General features: G+C 36.6%; 1 protein-coding gene across 1 annotated transcript in view; it reads right to left on the bottom strand.

Moving 5' to 3' along the window:
• Positions 1–290: 290 nt before the first annotated feature.
• The window catches only part of pcdh17 (protocadherin 17), a 73,343-nt gene continuing 52,132 nt past the window's right edge, over positions 291–21,501 (bottom strand). The window contains exon 5 of the mRNA XM_059537365.1: positions 291–2,503. Coding sequence (XP_059393348.1) covers positions 1,803–2,503 — 701 coding nt within the window. The 3' untranslated portion in view covers positions 291–1,802. The remainder of the gene's footprint in view (positions 2,504–21,501) is intronic.

The following is a 21,501-nucleotide window of genomic DNA, read 5'->3' on the forward strand; positions in this document are numbered from 1 at the left end:
TTACAAATTCCTCAGAGGGAACCTCATTTTGGTCCTTTTTATGCAATGAACAGTATGTTCTTTTTCTGAATTCTTCCAATCCTCTGCAGTACAAATTACAGAGTAGACAGCATCACTAAAAGTTCACAAAGGATTTTCTGCCGCTCTCATCAAATCAAAATAGAGCAATAAGGCTGAGAAGAAGAAGAAGAAGAAAAAAAACACTTAAATGCACCCAAACAATTACCATTTTTGTAATTAGCTGCCCATAAAACAAGTCTTTGTACTGTAAAAAACTACGCAAAGTGTAGTCATGTGTGGCTTTTTTTAGTTTTGTTTCTTGTAGACAAAAACAAGTTGCTTAGCAAGTATTGAACATGTCATGTAGGAAGTCTTTTCCAACACGTGTTTTAAACAACATAACCTGACGAAACGCACAGCAGCGAGGCGAAGCAGAAAGCGAAAGCGAGAGAGTGAACCAAGAATGAAACCGAATGGAAATTAAACTCATAGAGTTTGACGACTACTAAGGCATCAGTTGCCAAGTACAATATTAGCCCATGTATATTACAACACAACCATATATTAATTTAATAAAATACACAATATAGCTCTTGTACACGTAACAATTTGGCTCAAATGCACAGAAACTGCAGGAAAAATCAATAAAAATATGTTGTTTTGATGTAAACACATTAAATCGGATACATTTTGCACATTAAAATGATATTGTGTATAAGTGACAATGTGAAGGGACATTTCCTTTTTTAAAATCCTTTTTTTGTTGTTGTTAATGTATTGTTTTTCTGAAATTGAAACAGTGTCCTTTGCAGTTCAATAAATATTTTTAACTGCATTTTCATTCTGTGCGCACCCTCTTTTTTCTGAGATTAATGTATTTTTTTTTTTTTTTTTTACAAAATGTATAAATATTTTCATTGTTATCTGGACACTATACATAAGTTCATATATTTATATATATTTATCTATATGTATATATAGATATATCTTTTCACAGTTTAGGAAAAATGTCCCTTATATACAAGAGAGTGATTGTTATAACTTAACGTCAGACACGTGGAAAGTCACCTTAAAAGTAGTGAAAAGCTGAAGACAGATGATCACAGAGGACCAATAAGTGAGAATAACAGGTTCACCATTCTGGAATGTTCCATGTGTACGTATACATAGGGGGAGGAGGACACAGTTTACACGTGACTAGAAATGACAGGTGAAGAATGGTTACATTTCATAATCAACCCTCCCCACCCGCCCTAAAGATTCATGGCCCCACACCCCCCCTCCGAGTTTGTTTATATCATTTGCACTTCTTACGCTGATATTACAAAGCCAATAAAAGTTAAAGAGAGAGTCTCTGTCTTGGTGTGGTCCAACCGTTCCGGGGGTGGCTGATGCACCCCGAACCATTTAGACTTGCGATTGTCAGAACAAACCATTTTTGGCCACCCTTTCTCCTCCAAAAGTCCCTGTAGAAGGGTGGGATGCTCCGTCTGCAGTTCAGTGACAGAAAGACGTCATAAGAAATAGTTTGAAGCTGGTGGGCACTTGAAGAAGAAGAAAAAGCTCACAAGAAGCCAGAAGCAGCAACTTCTGCAACTCTAAAGAAATTCACTTGCCCCCAAAAACACAACACGGCATCCAAGCGAACGTAAGCAAACTGTTCTTTTGCTCCCTATGTTTATTTGTCAAGATCTTCAAGTACATATGTTTTTTGTCCCCATCTGCATCACACTCTCTCTGAGAGTGTCTTGACTTGGTCCATGTTTCGTCCGCTGTAGATTCTTATGCTCGCAAAGTCTGTTTTACTTTCTGATGGGGGTGTTTTCATTTCCCCGACAATCCTGCAGCAGTTTGTCGATGTCTCTGACCACCTGGTCTGCGTCCATGGTGCCACGGCCCATCTCTCCTCCGCCCTGCTCCAAAACACTGTCCATTTCCACCGCTGTCTCCTGGCTGATCCGCGAACGTGCTTCAGCCAGGACTTTGGCTACGGGGTCGGAGGGAGGCAGCGAGGAGTATCCCTGCTCTTTGTTCTGCTTGTTCGGGGAGATGTACTGTCCATCTGGGGGTCCGTAGTGGCTGGTGCTGGGCTTGCCCTCTGCTCCGTCGCCCATCCCTTTGGCCGAAGAGCACAGGGAACCTTTACTGCAGCCTTTGGTAGGGCTACATGAAGCAGACGGAACCTCCTGCAAGAGAGGGCTGAGGGCACGTTTGGTCTTTAGGTAGGGTTTAACATTCGCCACGAGGATGGTGTGGTCTCGACGCTCCTTCCCAAATGTGCAGAAAGTTTTTTTGCCATTGGGGTTGCACACCGTCTCATAAGTTTCGGTTTCCACTGTAACTGCCTCCATGCCGGCTGGTACGAAGAGGTTGGTGCGGTAGTCCGAGCCCTCGGCTTGGGGAGTTCCTGCTCCTCCAGCCCCTGAGGGAAACTGGGGCATCCAACAACGGTCAGAGTGCCCCAGCACTAGACACTCCTCCGTGCAGTTCAAACAATCCTCCTCTGAAAAGAGTGAGAAAGAGAGAAAAATATGAATTTGGCTGGAAATTCAATTAAGAAATAACACTGTGAAATTCTGACTCATGAAAATGAAAAATGAAAGTGAAAATGACTCATATCTGCTGGTGCTTTTAATGAAACATTCAAAAAGACTCTCTTCAGAAAATTTATCATGGTTACCACAAAATATTAAGCAGCTCAACAGTTTACAACCGTGCTGACAATAAAAAATGTTTCTAGAACAGCAAATCTGCATATTATAATGCTTTCTGAAACATCATGTGACACTGAAGACTGGAGAAAAGACTGCTGAAAATCCAGTTTTACAAAAAAATAAAATAAATAATAATAATAATAAAAATAAATAAACAAACAAATAAATAAATATATATATATTAAAAAAAAAAAAAAATATATATATATATATATATATATATATATATATATATATATATATATATATATATATATATATATAAAAGACAAAATTTATTTGACATTGCAACAAATTTGGCTCCGATAGCCTCTTGGTGCAACTGCACGCACAATTACCAGAGTTTGATTAAAGTCTCGAGGTCCTTTGCTGATCCCACTCCCCTCTCTACCAAATGCTTTCCTGTCAGCCTTCTACTGTCTTATCCCAATAAAGGCATAAAAAGCCCATAAATATATCTTAAATTGCTAAATAAATATATAATATAATATAGTACTTTTTCTTTCCTCCTAAATACTGTAAATCAAATAAATGCATCCTTTGTAAGCGTAAGAGACCTCTTTTAAAAGCATTAAGATACCTTATAAACCCAAAACTTCTAAATACATACACACACCACAATCAGGTCAAGTCATAAATTCCAGAAAATAAGATTTCCAATGAGGAAAATGAGAATTATCTGTCTAAATTATTCCATGAACATGATCATCAAAAAGATAGCAAAGAATTACACCCTTCTCCCCCTATCATGCTCACGCATTCTACAGTACGGCCTCTTTCTCTACTCATCCTGCCTCTCAGTAAGACAACAACAGCTCAGTTTTGGCAAAAAGTGTGGTGCTGCTATCATAAATTTATGTCACTGGGCTTTGAAGCTATCCCAAGGCAGCCCTGCCATATCACAGAGCCAAGTGTCTAGTGCGGCACTGCATGTGTATGTGTGTGTGTGTGTGTGTGTGCATCTTCCCTCCTTTCATCTCAGCTCAGATGAGACCACATTTTGGATTATTGTGGGGTGTTCTGATGGTGTGTCAAATGGGTCCAGGATTGTGAAGAGGATAAAAAGGGAAAATAAGGGGGAAAATAAGGGAACAAAAGTAAAAAAAAAAAAAAAAAAAAAAAAAAGAACGTTAAAAAGTGAAAAGGAAAGTGCAGCTGCTGCCCTGTGAATATAAATGCTCAAATAGCTCAGGTAAAGCTGAGACCCAGGTCGTGAACACACGAAAACCTCACATGCTGGAACCTGTGCCATCGGTTCAATGTGCGTTTGACAAGAGAAGTGCAGTGATTTGAGCAGAATAAACAAAATTCTTCCATCCATACTTAATAGTTTGATGATGTCTGTCTTTTGGGAGACAAAAACATAGAAACACAAACAACCTCATGAATTTATGAGAAGAAACGTTTTCAATAATCTAGCAGTCATCACTCACCCATTTAAGACCCCAAAAAGTGTCTGGGAATAACAGATGATAGCAGTAAATTACTTTATTGCATATGCTGGAATAATCTTCAGTTGTGTTATTGATGTCCTGAACTAGAATTCCCATCAATATTAATCTATCTTTCACCTCAAACAGTGCATTATCAGATTAGAAACTTTTTTTTTTCTCATGAAAATGTCGTTTTGTATCTTATTTTACTTGATCGTTACTTGTTCTATTTCATGTCACTTCTGTTTTCGTTTTTCTTGAAATGAACAATGGTACACAGTAATTCAAAAAGCCTGTTAAAGTTTCAGAACAGTTTGATTTAGAAACTGAACCAGACAGATGTACTCATTTTCCCTCCATGCCATTTACAATGCATATCAAAATACAATCAGGATATTCAGCTTGAAGTAACGACTATTCTTTTTTCTCATTCAGTGAAAGTGAATCAATTCTCTGTGGTCAAGTGTTCATAGCTAAATTGATATCTGTGTTTACTTTTGCAGAAGTATAGCCAATTGTTTTTCTTTCTTCATGCAATGTGCAAGACTCAGCGTGTATAAATGATGACCACTTGAACTTATTATCATCATTAATCATATTTTAAATTGCTCTTTCAGATTTTTCTCTGCTAAAGGCCAAGCCATGTCATGAAAAATTATCCTCTGCAACTCGGCTCCCGAATCCCTATTGTTCCAGATTTCACTGTGTGTGTCTGGCCAACAAAAGCCTATCCCTGGGGTTCCCTACAAGTTTGTTTCTGGTCTGTGGGGTTTCTGCTAACCTTGAAAAAGTTTTCAAACTCCCTACCCATTCTCAATGGTAACGGTACACTGCACCTGCATCTCCTGAGGTCAAAATATGTCTTTTCAGCACACATATATACATACGGACATCTGTGGTGCATCTGTGGACCAAGCAGAGGGAAAGCCAGTTCTGTATTGGGCCTAAGGCTGAACCTAGGGGGACTCCTAGGGTTTTGTGCCATGTATGAAGACTGTTTGCGTATTTAGAGGGTCAGCAGGCTGGTACGTCCTCAGGGACACTTCATACAAGCGTGTGAGAGGACAGGAGTAAGTACCATATAAGAGGGGAGATAGAGAGCTTGACATTTAGCATGTGTTGTGCAAGAGAAAGACAAGGGCTAGTCCTGAGTGGCACAAACTAGAATGTGTGACAAGGTGAGGAAGAACATGCTGTCCACTTTAAATAATGAGATCTCCCATGCACACAAACAGTGTCCTCTTCAGATCTGCATGGGCTTTGAATCTGAGCTGCTTTGCTAGATTTTGCAGATGTTTATCTTCCCTAAACATAAATTAGCGTGGGTATGAATACTAAACAGTTTCTCTGTGTGAGTGGGGATATATTTGTTTCACACTTTCATATAATTTTTCACATATCATATCATATTTTTTAATTAATTATTTTACAATAAGAAATGTGTTTTTTTTTTTAATCGTATTAAATTATTTTTGGCAGTGTCATGTGACACTGAAGACTGAAGTAATGGCTGCTGAAAATTAAGCTTTACTATCACAATTTTGATGAATAAATGAAGCCTTGGGAGCATAAGAGAAATAAAAAAAAGAAAAATTACCGACCCAAAAACCTTCCAGGTGAAAAAAGAAAAAAAAATCAGAAATGCATTGCTAAGCTAATAAAACATATCAGTCTTGCTTTCTCCAGTATGTTCAGAACTGACTGCTTGTTCAATGGAGGCACAATAAAGCATAAATAATCCACACCGACACATCTCCATGCAGGCAGTGAGGAGGAACCAATCCTTCAATAGATTATTCATGCCTGGGCGGAACAGGTGACCTTGAGACTTGGCAGGGTCGCCATGACTAACAATAAGACATGTGACACTGGCTGAGGCCACTAATTCGTCGCCAGATCCAAAGCAGGAGGCACGGTATGAATTATTGCCACCCCAACCATCCTCATGTACAGTCAGTACACAAGATTACAAGCTGTTTTGGGGACACTTCATTATAATTGCATTGTGTGACATCCCTGTGTTTTCTTGATGGTCCAGGCACAGATCTATATATCGAATGGATCATTGTGAGCTATGGGCTGCTCATTGGCCACTCTGCAGGAATGTCAAATCAACTGCCCAATTATTACCACAAGAAGCACTCGCTCGGCTCTGTGCACCATTTACTGGAATTCGCAGACTTCAGTTTCAGAGTGTGAGGCTTCTGCTAGCACAGCGCTTGTCCCACTCATCAAGCTAATGATGTGTGTATGACAAATCTCATTTTACTTTGCACACAAAGTCCCAAAGGCATAGCATCAACTTGAGATGACGCCATATTTATATGACAGTCCTAACAGAAGGTCACTTCATAATATATTCACTACTTCATGATTTGTTCTATGCTGCATCTGGAAAAATAACAGTTGAGATGTCTTATATTGTGAATATTGTCAAATCTGAAAGGGTTGTACAGGTAGGTATTGCATGGCTTGCTTAACAATGGCTTTATATTATAACTATATTAGCACAACCTCTCTCATCTTAATTATGTTTTAATTATAATCTTAGAATGAAATTCATGCTTTTAGCAACAGTGTTTGTAGAGGTTAATTTGTAAAAAAAAAAAAAAAAAAAAAAAAAAAAAATCTTATAATGAGGCAAAATATTGCAAAAATAACATACAATCTGCAATCAACAAAATACACATATTCATCATCATGATTCATTTTTCATGTATTTCAATTAAAAATACAACTGAATTGTGTCATACAATTATGAACATTTTATAAATGGCATAAACTATATATTTTATTTTTATAATAGATGGTATGATAAAAATTCTTATGATTTATGTTAAAATATAAATGTAATTATATTTTACAGTCTACAAATCAACAAATGATCACATATGTATGACATCATAATTCAGAACACATTACAAACTGAATTGTCATACAATTACGGTAAAAATATATTTTATTTTAATGGAATAAAATAAAATATATGTTACAATCTGCAATCAACGAATATACAAATAGACATCACAATAATTCAGTTAGAAATATACTGTCTTCTAAGAAATACATTACAAACAAAATTTTGCCATACATTTTAAAATATAGAATACATTATATAAAATTAATGAATAATTAATTTTTTCTTTTTTTAATTTGTCTTCTGACCATGTTTTTATTTTTTATATGAATAAATTCTTTTTTCAATTATAATTATTTTTTATAAATTTTATTTATTTTTGAAATATATCAAATGATGATATTTTAAACTACATTACAAACTGATTTTTTAGAATGATGCCATGCATGTGTGTGCATAATTGCTGACTGCTGTCTTATTTGGATCAAGTCAATCATTTACAGTCAATTAAATGCACAAAATCTTGCCATCAAAACTTTGTGATGGACTATATAAATTGGAACTGGAATCCCACAATCTAACACTGAGCACGGTCTCAGCAGTCTAATAAACCAACTGCGAGAGCCGACATAATTAACATAGTCCTCATCTTCACCCTCATTTGATTTTTGCCCAGAGAAACTTCCCTCTGAGCCTGGTAGGTGAGAGAAAGAGTGAAAAATACAGGAAAATCCAGACAACTTAAAGGGTTTGAAGCCGTTTAACAAACACCTCACACTCTCAATTAAGAAGGAAGCTTTCAAATGCCAGGGTCTCTTTCTTTCCTTACTCCATCAGCCCATTTCAGTCCCATCATTACGTGTGCTCATTCGCCAGTGACCCCTCCCGATCTAAGAACCACACTACCAGCTTCCTGCTTTCGTTGGTCCACGCTGAGTCTTTCAGCCAACATCAGTTTCCTCACCTCCGTCCTTCTCTCCCTCTCTCAATCTGCTGTACACCACCAGCGGGCGCAAATAGGAGATGACAATCGAAAACATCAATTATAAATCTGCCCTTATATCATGATCAAGAAACAAAACATCATGAGGCCATAAAAGGAGTAAAAAATAAATATATATATATATATATATATATATATATATATATATATATACTGTACACAAATAGTCGATGATTCGATGCTTCGATTCGAGGAGCCTGATTCGACTATCAATCTCACAGTCGAATATTTGTGGGGTGTTATTGATTAAGCCATTTTGACTATATGGGGGAGCTCAAATGTCTGATTTCATGTAGAACTTGCGGTTTTCTCCCAATAAGTTAATATGCAGCCTATTATGATAAAGCAGTGAATAAGAATCTGAAAAGAAAGAAGCTTCAAATTAATATTTTAAAGTGCGTGAATAAATCCAACCACCCCTACAGATTTACGTTTCACTTTCCACAATCCGTGACTGACAGAGGAGCATCTTGGCGGCAGGGATTTAAAACTTTACCAAGACTCAAACCGACACAGGCAGAGACTGGATTTTTCCGAACAGGTACAAGTGATTTCAAAACATTTCAGCCGGTGTATATATATAGTGGATATATTACTTACCTGATATAAGATGCAATTAATTTTGAGTCAACTGCTTCATTGTAATACTACGGCGATATATTAATAACTATGACTGTCACACCCATACCATTATAATGAGAACACCATTATAATAAAACACAATGGATTTTTTTAGTTTAGCTGCTGTTTCTGCACATTGTTTCGTGAAGAACGCGTCCACAAAATGAGTTCATTCAGAGATGGCTCTACTGGTCATCTTCAGCGCATGCAGCTCAAAACAGAAATGCAGAACATTAATAACTGTTATATAGGCTAACTTTATAATGAAAGCAATATTGTAAAAATTGTGTATTCTTAGGGTTTCGCAGATTTAGTGTTAACAATCTTTTAATCAAAACACAAAAACATTTTCCCCCATTTGTATATGCGAGGCATTTGTTACACATTTTCCCTGTGTGTTAACATCAGTAATTATGGCTATCGAATGTCTGAATTGACTCAATGTATTTTGCCCCGCCCCCAAACATATGATTCGACTATTAGTCGAATATCAGCAAGATTCGAAAATTCCGATTTGACTATGAAAATCCTTAGTCGGGGACACCCCTAATATATATATATATATATATATATATATATATATATATATATAATATAATATATGTACACCGCATGAATAATTATAAGGCACCTTGATATTTTGATTGTATTTCTTTCACCAAGTTTTAGGAGCTCATTATTATTCCATTTTTTATCCTGAAAAGTCTGTCTGGCAGGACTGACTAAAAATTAAAATGAGCTCCTAAAACTGACAAGCAGTCAGATTCCTGAAGATAAATTCTTCAAAAAGTGGTACAAGAGGATGTGATGCTGGTACTTTAAGAGTCACTCACAACTTATCTGTCGATAAAGCCTATAAAAAATTAGTCTTAATGTATTTCACAGCACTTCACCATTTTATTCTTATTAAGTGAAGGTCATTTTTAAGGATTTTTTTGCCCAAGCAAAGTCTCTGAGAACCTGACACCTTGTAATTCTGGAGACTCCAGGAAGGTTGCAGTTCTGAGAAATGATGGTTTTACATCTAATTCTTCACGTTAACTCTTAAAACCTTTGCAGTTAACATGTCTTTTCTTCTCCACCTTTTTTTTTTTTCTGAGCCCGCTGAGTGAGTATTTTGCTGCCCAGTGGTCATGTCTTAACTTTCCAATTTCTGTATTTCATTAGTTTTTCATGTTTCTCATGTGGGTTTGGTAATTTTTTTAAGAGTTAAACCTCTTTTGTGGCTCATTTTAATGGACAATTATATATCACTTATTAATGATTAAATGCAAAATTAATGTAGATATTAAGAACGAAATCATCTTGATAATGTCAGATAACTTTGATAGAAAGGTATGTTTTGGATAACAATCAACCAAAAACTATTTAGACAACTGCTTAATTTTGTCCAGTCTATGTAAAAAAAGTCACTTTTTTTTGATTGTATGAACATGAATATGAAATTAATGTTACATTAAATATCAAACCTGATGTTAGCAGTTAATTCTGCATGTTCGCATTCATGTGGACTGTGTGCACTGGCCTTACATCTGAAAAGGTGTGACACTGGGGGTGATGTGGAGTGAGGGTACATGAGAGGGCACAATCGCAGTGGGGTGGGGATCATGAACACAGGCTTTGTGTAGAAAGTGTAATACTGCTGCGCAGCGTGAGCAGAAGAGCATCAGAGCGCTCGCACTTGTGCCCTGGCAGACTGGGGCGGAGTTGGTAGGGGATGAACGCATGTGTGAGTGTGTGTAGTCGGCCTCGTACCTTGAAGGCTCACAGGGCAGCTGGAACAGGCCTCAAGGCGTTTGTGACAGGCTGCTGCCCCACCTGTCTGCATGTTTGAGCGGTTGGAATATATCAGTGAAGATCTCTCAGGTTTAAACCACAGCTAAGTACTGTTAAAAATTAGGGTTCTTTAAAGACCAATTTGGAACAGACGACAGTTATGTCACTTGCAGCTGCAGGCACATTGTGGCAGCAGAAAAACACTGGTAACAACTGGAGGGAGATGGGTACAATCCATGCAATAAGAGAAAAAAATATATTGTTGTGGCTCTTTGATGTTTGAATCAGAATGAAAATAATTTTTTATAGAATACTGTCACCAACGACACCATCTGAAGCTAAACAGAGACGTTTACCAACATTTCATTAACCAACAGCAGCTTTTAAATTTGAGTGGTGAGCAGAGCATTTGTGCAAAACACAAAACTGATGTGAGCTGCTCTGTTGGAAAAGCGTCATCACTGTTTGCAAACACCGAATTGGTCTATTGGCATCTTTGGTACCATGGAGAATCTTTAGCATCCATGAAATCTTTTCACTGCGCAAAAGATTCTTTATAGTAAAAAGGGTTCTCTTTTGTTCCTGATTCGTAAGACATTTTTCACACTAAAGGCTGGATTACACTGCACAACTTTTAAAATCTGAACAGATCAAACACTAGGCATCATAAACTTTTTGACTTTATAAATAGATACAGAGGAAAAACTGCGAATCATACACTAAATGACTGAGGATTACACACTACCAGACTCAAACATGTGCCTCATAGCTAGGATACACATGACAAATGAAAACAATTTGTGTTCTAAAATTGTCTCAAAATGTCTAATATCCTCCCAATGGATGAGATCACAGTCTGCAGCTAAACAACTGGGGTTTGTGACTATCATACACTATGGGTTTTGAATGAAATGAGAATGAGACCCACTCGGAGCAAGAACAAGGTTTGGCAAATTATCCCCTCCCAAATTATCACGGGATCAAAGCATTCTTTATACAGCATCTACTGTATGTAAACTCTTACACATAAAGTGAGGGGTTACAGTGGCAAATACCGATGGACTCTGGGGAGGCTCATCGACAAGCCTCCAGAAAATGACAAGGGAACACGAAGATGCTAAGCCAAGGACAAAGTATTTTGATCAAATACTCCTTTTTCATTATGTATTCTCAGCTGAGCAGCAGGCAGCTAATTCCTGGTTAAATTGCTCTAAGCTGAGGCCTCAGGATAGGTCACCTCCGGAGTAGACGGCGAAGGAGATGACTCCAAACACACAAAGCTGAATCAATGGCCATTCACACGCAGGACCTCCTTGAAGACGGAAGTTGGCAGAACAAGACAAAAGTGCAAGACATAGAATGGTTGCTGAAGGGAGGAGAGAGGTTAGCGAGAGATGTTTTTCTCCTTGCGCAGCAGGGGCTCAGTGCAGGGCTTACGGGTTTAGCGCTCACCTGCAGGGGAAAGATCTGTTGGCCTTTCAAAGAGAATGCGCTAACCTTCACAACACACTCATGAAAGGGACTTTGGGGGTGGAGAGCTATGGTTACTTTTATGGATCGCTGGATGTCGCATTTCAACAAAGCATGCTCTCTTGGGTGAGTACAAACTCTTCTGTGTGGGTACGAATGGGCTGAAATTAGCTCCATTATGTGCTGTATAGTTCAGTGTGCCTTTGTGCCGTCCCGAGTGTGTTTATATGTTTGTCTGGCAGGCGAATAGTTTCTAGAAAAAAGCATCCCAGATGATTTAATTCATCTGCATCATCAGGATCTTCAGCAGCAAAAGAGGACTTCAGCATCTCAGCATCTTTGATCTCAGTGATCATACTCATGTTCAGATCTGTCCTCTTCACTCTAGACTTACTAGTTTACACACACTTCAAAAGATTGAACTCACATTACAAAATCTACTCAAGCATATTCTCCTGGCAATGTTTGCATTAATGCACCATTATGCATCTATAAAATACAGAAATTACTTAATAAAATTCATAAAATATAAAATTTTTAGATAGATAGACAGACAGACATACAAATAGATAGATAGATAAATATAAAATATAATAATAAAAAATGTAAATAATACTATTCATAATAATAATAATAATAATAAACACAAATAACAATTTAAATATTTAAAATATAAAAGTATTATTGGTATTGTTTATTTTATTAATTTATTGTTTTAAGATTTGCATTAAATTCTTTCTAGATTTTTTTATATCTATATAAATAAAAAAATGAAAACTAAATTAAATAATATATATGCAAATAACATATATATTTTGTTTGCATTCATGATTTTTTTTTTTTTTTTTTTTTTAATAATTTAATATTAACACTGAATATAGCAATATGGTGAATTCATCCAAATAAATACACAGCCTGCTTGTAAAATAAACTGTAGAAAAGTCTTAATAGAACCTTGTGTACTCTCAATATGTGTGTATAGGCAGCTGAATGGAAACTAGAGAGGAAGCAAGGTTCACACAAAGCTACAGTTGCACCACACAGGCGACACAAGGACAGAAAATTATTTCTAATGACGTATACCTGAAAAAGACTTTAGGAATAAAAAATTAAAGAATATAAAACAGTAAAAGATTTCTACCCATTGACATACACACACTGTGGTATGTCTTTCATGTGCGCTGTAAATATTCAAGAGCTGCCATGACTGGGGTGAGACACAGGTGCAGCTCCTCACCTGTTTGTGCATTCAGAAAAATTCAGCCCATTACAGGGCTGCGTGAAAGAAGAGAAAATGATGGAAAAGGCAAAATGAAGTTCGCTGTGCCGTTTATGCTTTTGTAATTAGGAACGGAGGAAGTCGCGCTCATGCAGGGTGAAGTTTTTGTAATATCTTTCTAGTGAACACGCCAGTTCGCATTCAAGTTCTCCTCTGGTCTTTGTGACATGATCGCCCACAGCGGCAGCCAAAGTTCATTCTTGGAAAAGCTTGAAATGAATCTGCTGCGGGATTCCACAGGTGGGAAAGAACTGGATAGCAGGTGCACACACACACACACATACCTACTGTGAAAGAAGTCCCACTTGCTTCTATAATAATTGGATAATTACGCTAACAAACACACAAAACACCTTTTTTGTTAATCGTATTAATTTGTTTTAATTTCCCCAAATGTAATTTATACAGTATTGTTTTCCCAGTCTAAATGTAAATCTAGCTGTTAACATTTCCTTATTATCTCACATAATTACATATATCAACCAAACCTGACAAACAGCATATAAACAAGTATTTCCATCATTCAAAAGCCAACAAAACCAAACCGCTGCCCTGCATGGGTCTAAATCAATCTGATCTGACCAGAATAGTGACTTGCAGTAAGCAACTCTAAATCACTTCCTGTAATGTAAATGTCACTCTCGGTCTATGCTCCTTCCTTTCTCTGCTGTTTTCTCACAATTGGATTTAATACTTTTCCACGTGTCATCACTTTGTCACCATGATGGTTCCCCATAGTCCCATGCGGAGGAAGAGGATTATACGTCTGTCAATTATCTCCTTTTCTCCAAGATGCAGGAGGATTGCGGTGGCACGGCAAGCTAACTAAACACACACGCTCGATGATGTCCAATCACTCATTACAAGACACAGCAGGCGTTATCAGTACTCATGTGTACAACTTCACAGTAATGGAGATGGCTTTCACCCTATTAAGTGTCGGAATGGGAGGGAAGGATGCAGGCAAGACGAAAAAGAGAGAGGAGAAACAGCAAGAATAAACTCTGAGAGATAAAGTGTGACCTTTTAATGAAGACAAGCGAACAATAGACAGAAAGATGGAGGAGGAAGATAAAGAAAGGGAATAAATGAAAAGAAGAAATACAGACAAAGGGTCAACAACAGACCGAAAGTGTCTTTAATCCATCTCTCTTGTCTGGATGAGTGTGCGCGTGAGAAAAACATTTCATTCTATAGCAGGATTAGAGTTTCAATCAAGTATTTGATGAACGTAATCATTGCGGTAATTGATCCATTGAAGCCGGCCCTCTCAGTGTGAACATTGAGGGTCATGCGGAGAAAGCTATTGAATCTCATGAGTGGCTTTCAGTGGGACAGGAAGAGAGCACAGCCAGATCCTTCTCTATTCACACAGCTTGACACACAGCTGTTCCAGTCCTTTAATTTTGCGTTGGCTTCCTTGCCCCCCTTATAATCTGGCTGGCTATTGCGCCGTCCACTCGTTTCGTCCTCATTCTAATTCACAAATTGAAACATTGCAGTTGAGAGAGTGGCTGAGATGATGAATTTAAACTGGGGCTGTCAATTTAATTTAGTGTGATTAGTTACAAAAAAAAGAAAAAGAAATTAAATCTGCAATAAAATTTAATGCTATTAATTATGCCTCCTGACCCTGCAAATGCTGTAATAAGGGATTTCCTACCATCAAAGCAATTCATGCTTGAAGTGACACTTCATGTTTTGCGAATCCGCAGTCAGTGCTTAGTTGAAGAGTTGATACTAAACATGGTGTCTTAAAATGTGAGAGTACAGAAATAAACATAACTGCTAAAGCCACTAATTTTGATGTCAAATTAATGCTTTCGGAAAGTGGAAAATATTGATGTATGTAAAACAAATTGCTATTAAGTTGACAAATTAACTGACATAGGATGTAATTAATTTGATAAAAATTTTGCCAATCGATTGACAGTCCTAATTTAAACATTTCTGAAAAGAATAAATAAATACACTTAAAAGGCATATTTTGTTATTCTTGGTATTTATGTGATCAAAGCAACTGTGTCCAGTGTTGCAATGGCTTAGCAACAGCTGCAGGGCCCCCACCATAAGCAAGCCTGCCACTGACGGAAGGGCCAATCTCTGCAGCTGACACCAGGGGTCCACACACACACACACACACACACTCTCTGTGCACAGCCATGCAGCTCAAGGAAGAGCTACAATGTGTGACATATGAAGACAGCACATTTCCAGGGACGGAGCATCTAGGAATCCTACAGAATGCACAACAGTTCAGGTTCAATAGAGGACCTGACCGCTTGAAATACTTTCCAACAATGTACTTTAAAAGTTACCATGGTAACCAATAGGTTTTGCTAAAATACCATAGTTATTGTAATACTGTTGATAAGTTTGATGTAAGTGAGAATGTTTAACGTTTTCGAAAGACCTCACCAAAGTTGAATTTACTTGATCAACAATGTAGGAAAAAATATATATTAATAAATGTTAAAATAATTATTTAAATATATTTATTGTTGTGATGACTATAAATGTGATTTATTGTTGTGAATAATAGAAATGCTTATAAAAGAAAGTAAGTATATATATATATATATATATTGTATAGTGTATATGTATATATTGTATAGTGTATATGTATATATTGTAGTGCCAGTTTTCATACCTAAACTGGAGTTACAAGCAAATAATAAACATTCATTCCTGAATGGCAACAACCTTAAAACGGAACAAACAAGAAAAGCGTGACTAAAGTAAGAGATAAGAGGATGGTCTCTCTGTTTAAAGTATTAAACGTCTGAATCCTGGTGCTAACCTGGTTACAGAGCTAACCAACACACTTTGACCGCACTTCTGTCCAGCTCTTATCCTGTATCTTCTGCTTCCATATCCTGCTGCGCTACCTAGCTTAGCATGCTAACAGATTTCCATTTCACATTATTAAATTAGCATTGACCTTTCCTTCTCCGGCAGGCACAGCATTGTGCCATCTAGAGCCTTACCCCTTCTGTAGCCTTCATATAAATTCATATTTACTAGCTGCTTCATAAATTTTTATCAAATTACAAAGAGATGTTTGACTGAAATCCAATAAGAGACGCTTAGCCTTCGTGTTGTTGAGGGACACCCATTTGGAGATCTCACTTTAATATCAGATTTCAGCTGTTTTTAGCTGCTAATTTATTTATTTTTCCACATTTGCAGGTTGGTAATTTATAATGCCGTTTATGAAGAATACAATTTTAAGCATTACGAACTATGGACTTTATTGACTCCCTCAATGAGAGTAAAATGATATCAACAAATTATTTTTCTTTCTTTCAGCGTTTAAATGGGTGGAAGAGACAGGAAAAAAAAAACATCTCTGATTCAGTGTGGCGCTTTAAGATTAAGGTCAAAGATTAGTGGGTTTAAACAAGCTAAGAAAAGGATTATATATGCTCAACAATGTTAAAACACCAATCTGAGATTTCATCAAAACACCTGGCTTGTAAACAACCTCATAATACATGTACATGTCACACCGACAACCAAACAACGCATTGCTGAAGCCACTAAGCAACTATTAGTATTTAAAAGCACAATCACTGTAGTAACAGAAGAAGAAGTGACATGTTCCTGAAATCCACAGCTGATGACAGACTGTGGTCATTTTAAAACCGGTTCACTGGGATTAGATATGCTCCAAGGGGCTTCTCTGTTCTGAATTACAGATTAGATTTATGAGTTTCCTCATGTTTTCTATGGAATTGGAGAAAAGTGGAGCGGAGATTCCTTGGAAAAATCATGTATCATGTAATTCTGTCATCATTTACTGACATTCATGTTAGGGTTGGTCCAATATTCGATGCCATCGTCCATTGCCGATGGCTGATAGACATCACGATGTTGCGCCGCCATCGTGATACATCCCCCCACCCCCTTTCGAATGCACAATCGTTTTTTAGTTTCACACTCACTTTCGAGATTTGCATACTTTGTTTATACTATGGAGCGGCAGTACTTACCACATATTTTACAAGATTATATGTTTGTCAGTGGTACTGAGGATCTGCAAATCATTCATAATTGTCCCCAGTCATCTCTCCTTACACCTTGTCTACACTGGACACAAAAGTTGCCGTGTGGCGCAGCACAGCATCAGCTAAAGACTGTCTACACTGGACGCGACAAAGGGACCGTTTAACATCATTTGAAATTTGTGTCAGCACGTCATAAATAGAACGGGGCAGCAGTTTACTGTCAGGGATTTGTGGTGTCATGCCGCGCTACATCCAATGTAGACAGCATCACTGATTATAATGAGTTCTATTGACGGAGTAATATATATATATATATATATATATATATATATATATATATAATGAATCTCTATTATACATCAGTGGTTCTATAGTATTTTGTTGCTCCGTGCTGCTTGCATCTGGTGTAGACGGTTTTAGGAATCGTTAGTTGTTTTCCCTTATAAGAATTCACGCTTTGGGCACACCTCACCCACGCCGATGTCGTCGTTCATCACAATGTTTTACTGTAGACGTCATCTGATGCCAAATTTGAAGACATCGCCCAACCCTAATTCATGTCATTTTAAAAGTTTCCTCTGTGGAATACACTTTCTGCTTTAAGCAATAAAATCTTGGTCACAGTCTGAGAGAGGTCATAAACGTATTTGCGCTTGCTGAGCTAAAGCTAATTTAAACGAATGTGTCCCTCTCCACCACTGGAGTGTGAGGTTTACAGTGAATTCAAATGAACAGAACACTGATTTGGAGCAGGATTTAAGTTCTTTCAAAGCAACAAAGCCTGAGGTGAAATCACAATGAGGCGGTCTGTTTGAGCATGACTATCTCTCTCCTCAGTGCAGGCCCAGGTGCTCACTTTTCAGAGCCCAACAGCAGAAAATATCCCCCGACGGCGACCATTGCACTTCGATTACTGGTCAGTGAACAATGAAGAATGTTCTAGAAACACTTGTCATGTTGATGTAGCAGCTGCATGCCCAACGTGCTTTCGAGAGGCGATGGTTTGAGGCGATTGCGAGCGTCTGGTGGGAAACTGAAGCTCGGAGGCAAATACTCAGACAGGCAGCTCACGATCTGTGCAAAACCGATTTTTGGAGGCAGGGCCGTAATTGGCAGCAGCGATAACGAAGCATGAACTGAATGCTTGTTTCATTCTGCTTTAACTGGTTGAAACCTGTTTACAGAACATGCGATTTCACAAACTCATTTGGTGAATGAAGCAATACACCACGAGAGGGCAAAATTTGGCACAATGAACCACAATGAAAGTTAAACAAATCTCATCTTACACAATTAATATTATCTATAATGACTTTTCCATCAGATTTGAAAAGTACAAATCTGCACTTTTTATTACAAGTATATAAAATGCTTCTCAAAGCATGTTTAGATATTTTTACTGGTAAAGAAGACAAAAAAAAAAAAAAAAAATTGAGCAAGAAATTATTATTATTATTATTTTTATTTTATTTTTTTGCAATGCATTCTAGCCAGGACATAATAATTGTTAACACTGTAACTTTCCAAATATAACACGTAATTTTGGTTTTACCTTTTGAGTTCTTATTCAAATGCCATTAGCAGTTGCTACAAAAACAGTGTTTTCTGTTTGTCTCGTGCCTTCCCTTCCTCTTTAACAACATCCTCATCTAAAGAAGCATCATCATAATCTCCAGACGAGATTACTGAAGGGGTCACTCCTGTATCCAGCCTGGGCTCAGCATGTAAGGGTGAAGGAGAAGATCAGTGGGCCTGTGATCTCCAGATTTGCACTTTTTAATCAAGGCAGATTTTGAACACCTTCAGCCCAGATGGCAGGACAGATTTTTACAGACTACAGGCACAAGCCTCCATGTGACTGTGAATCTATAACGCCAAAATAACCGCCTTACGAAACACATTCACACACACACACCACCCGATATAGCCACGGACATAATGAGAACCATGGGATGTAAAGATATAGAAAATCTCAATAATTGATCCTCCATGCAGGACTCTGATGCTAAATTGCTCTCTCTCTCTCTCTCTCTCTTTCTGATCGCTGTTAATTGCTGATGGTATTTACAGTTAACCAAAGCGGTTCATCACTTAAAAGCACTGATCCTCTAGAACCACACCCTAGATAATTAGATAAAAGGGAATCTAGAGGCACATTTTCTTGAAAAAAATAAAAAATAAAAAAGAGTGGGCCTCTTCAACACCAAATTTCTTCAATGAAAAAAATAAAATAAAATAATAAAAAATAAAAACATTAATGTTTTTTTTTCAAGATGTGAACAAAACAAAAAATAATTGGATTACATTTTACAATAATGTTTTCTACTTCAAAACTGTTTAATTTAATGCTTTATTCATGTTTAATTCAATTTACTAGCAATTTTACAACCAATTTCTCAGTGTAGGTAATATTCTGTTGATAAGATATACACACATATAGATAGATAGATAGATAGATAGATAGATAGATAGATAGATAGATAGATAGATAGATAGATAGATAGATAGATAGATAGAGAAAAAAACAACCAAATGTTGACAAGGTAACACATTTGAACATCATACTATATACCAAGAACAACATCCCTTCACTCCCTGACATCCTGTTGTCTTGGGTGATACTTCCTCCCTGCTCTGTGTTATGATAGTCACTGGATAAAGATGAGTGTATGTAGTGAGACAATTGGTTCCCAATTAAAAAAGCTCTTCAACTGCGATTCCTCAAGGTGCTGCCATGTGACAGATTAATTAACAAACCAGGAAAAACACTCAACATTTACAAAAATGATCACAGACACATTGACACACTATATACTCTATATATCATGTAGTATCAGAAATGCCTGCGTTGCTGTTTGCACATTTGAGTAACTGTCACTCTCTGCTAATAAAAAAAAAAAAAAGCTTGGTAAAGAATTATTATAAGAACAGTGGAGATATATTAAATAATGTAGTAATTATGAGCAACAGGGTGAGACAAGAAGTCAATAATCTTTCTTTATAGTCAAATGAATCAAAACGCACAACCATTTTTATCAGTAATGCGACACATTTTCAAATGAAATTGATATTCAATGGGGGACAAAAAAATATTAAATAAAGATCTTTATAAAACTATATTAAATTATTACGGTGTATGATTTTATGTAAAATAATTACATTTAAAATGTAAAAATGTATTTATTGATTTTATTACTTTTAAGTGTACACTTATTTAAAAGGCATTATAATAATATAACATTTATAATAAAATACAAGGTATTCAGAAAGTCTGATTATATTTCTGATTTCATATAGACTTTAACATCACTGTGTAGGTACCATAAAGCAGAATGATTAACATCACAGTAAGTACCGTGGTAGAAGATACAGAAGTGATCCATCGAATTACCATAAAGCACACAGACTCATTTGCTCAGCAGCTTGTCTTTTGATTATTATTTGAACTGTAGGTGGCTTATAGCCCTCGGGAAACAACAGATCTGTACTTAAACTCGCCTCCCCGTCCTCTTTCAGTCCCTTTATCTCTGTCTATCCTCCATCTCAAAATAGTCTGAGAGTAGACAGGAAATAAAAGAGACAGAAGGATGAAGTGGGCTGGGGACACGACCCGAGTTAGACTCCCACACATAAAAGTGCATCTAATATACAAAATATGCAAATATTAGTATAATCTGGTTTTACCTTTTTTATTTATACAGGAAATGATAGTGAGAAGTTGAGGAACTGGATCAGAAAACTCCAAAGTCGGTTTCCGATAATATCAGTGTTATTTTAATATTAGGATTATTAATTTAGTGTTATAATATTTATTAATATTTAGAATTAACTTCATTTTAATTTTAGTTTTGTACATTTTGTCATGTGCTTTTAGAATTTCTAGAATTTTAGTTTTAGTCTTTTTACAATTTCTATTTAGCTTTTTTATTTTAGTCAGTTCAGTAAATACATTTGTCTTCGTTTGAGTTTGAGAATTATCATAGTCTTATATGATTATGAATAATTATATTTTACTTTATTTCAATTCACAAAAAATAAAATAAATAAAAATACAAATAAAAAAAAAAATCATAGTTTAATTTTATTTAACAATAAAGTCACTTTTTAGAGCACCATGGCACATTGTAACTAAATTCCAACTGGTATTCCATAGCTCCGATCTCCTTTGTTTATTTTATTCCTTTCCCCCTCTTCTTATCACGACAGACCCTTTTTTCCCCCCAGAAAGTAGTCAGAAAGCCACAATAAATATAACTAATAAATGAAAAAGAGCAGATAAAGGCAGAAAGCACTGGTTTTGAGAATTTCAAACCCACCAAACTTAGACAAAGTATTTCCCAT

This window comes from Carassius carassius, chromosome 44 (assembly GCF_963082965.1).
Source record: "Carassius carassius chromosome 44, fCarCar2.1, whole genome shotgun sequence".
Classification (NCBI taxonomy): Eukaryota; Metazoa; Chordata; class Actinopteri; order Cypriniformes; family Cyprinidae; genus Carassius; species Carassius carassius.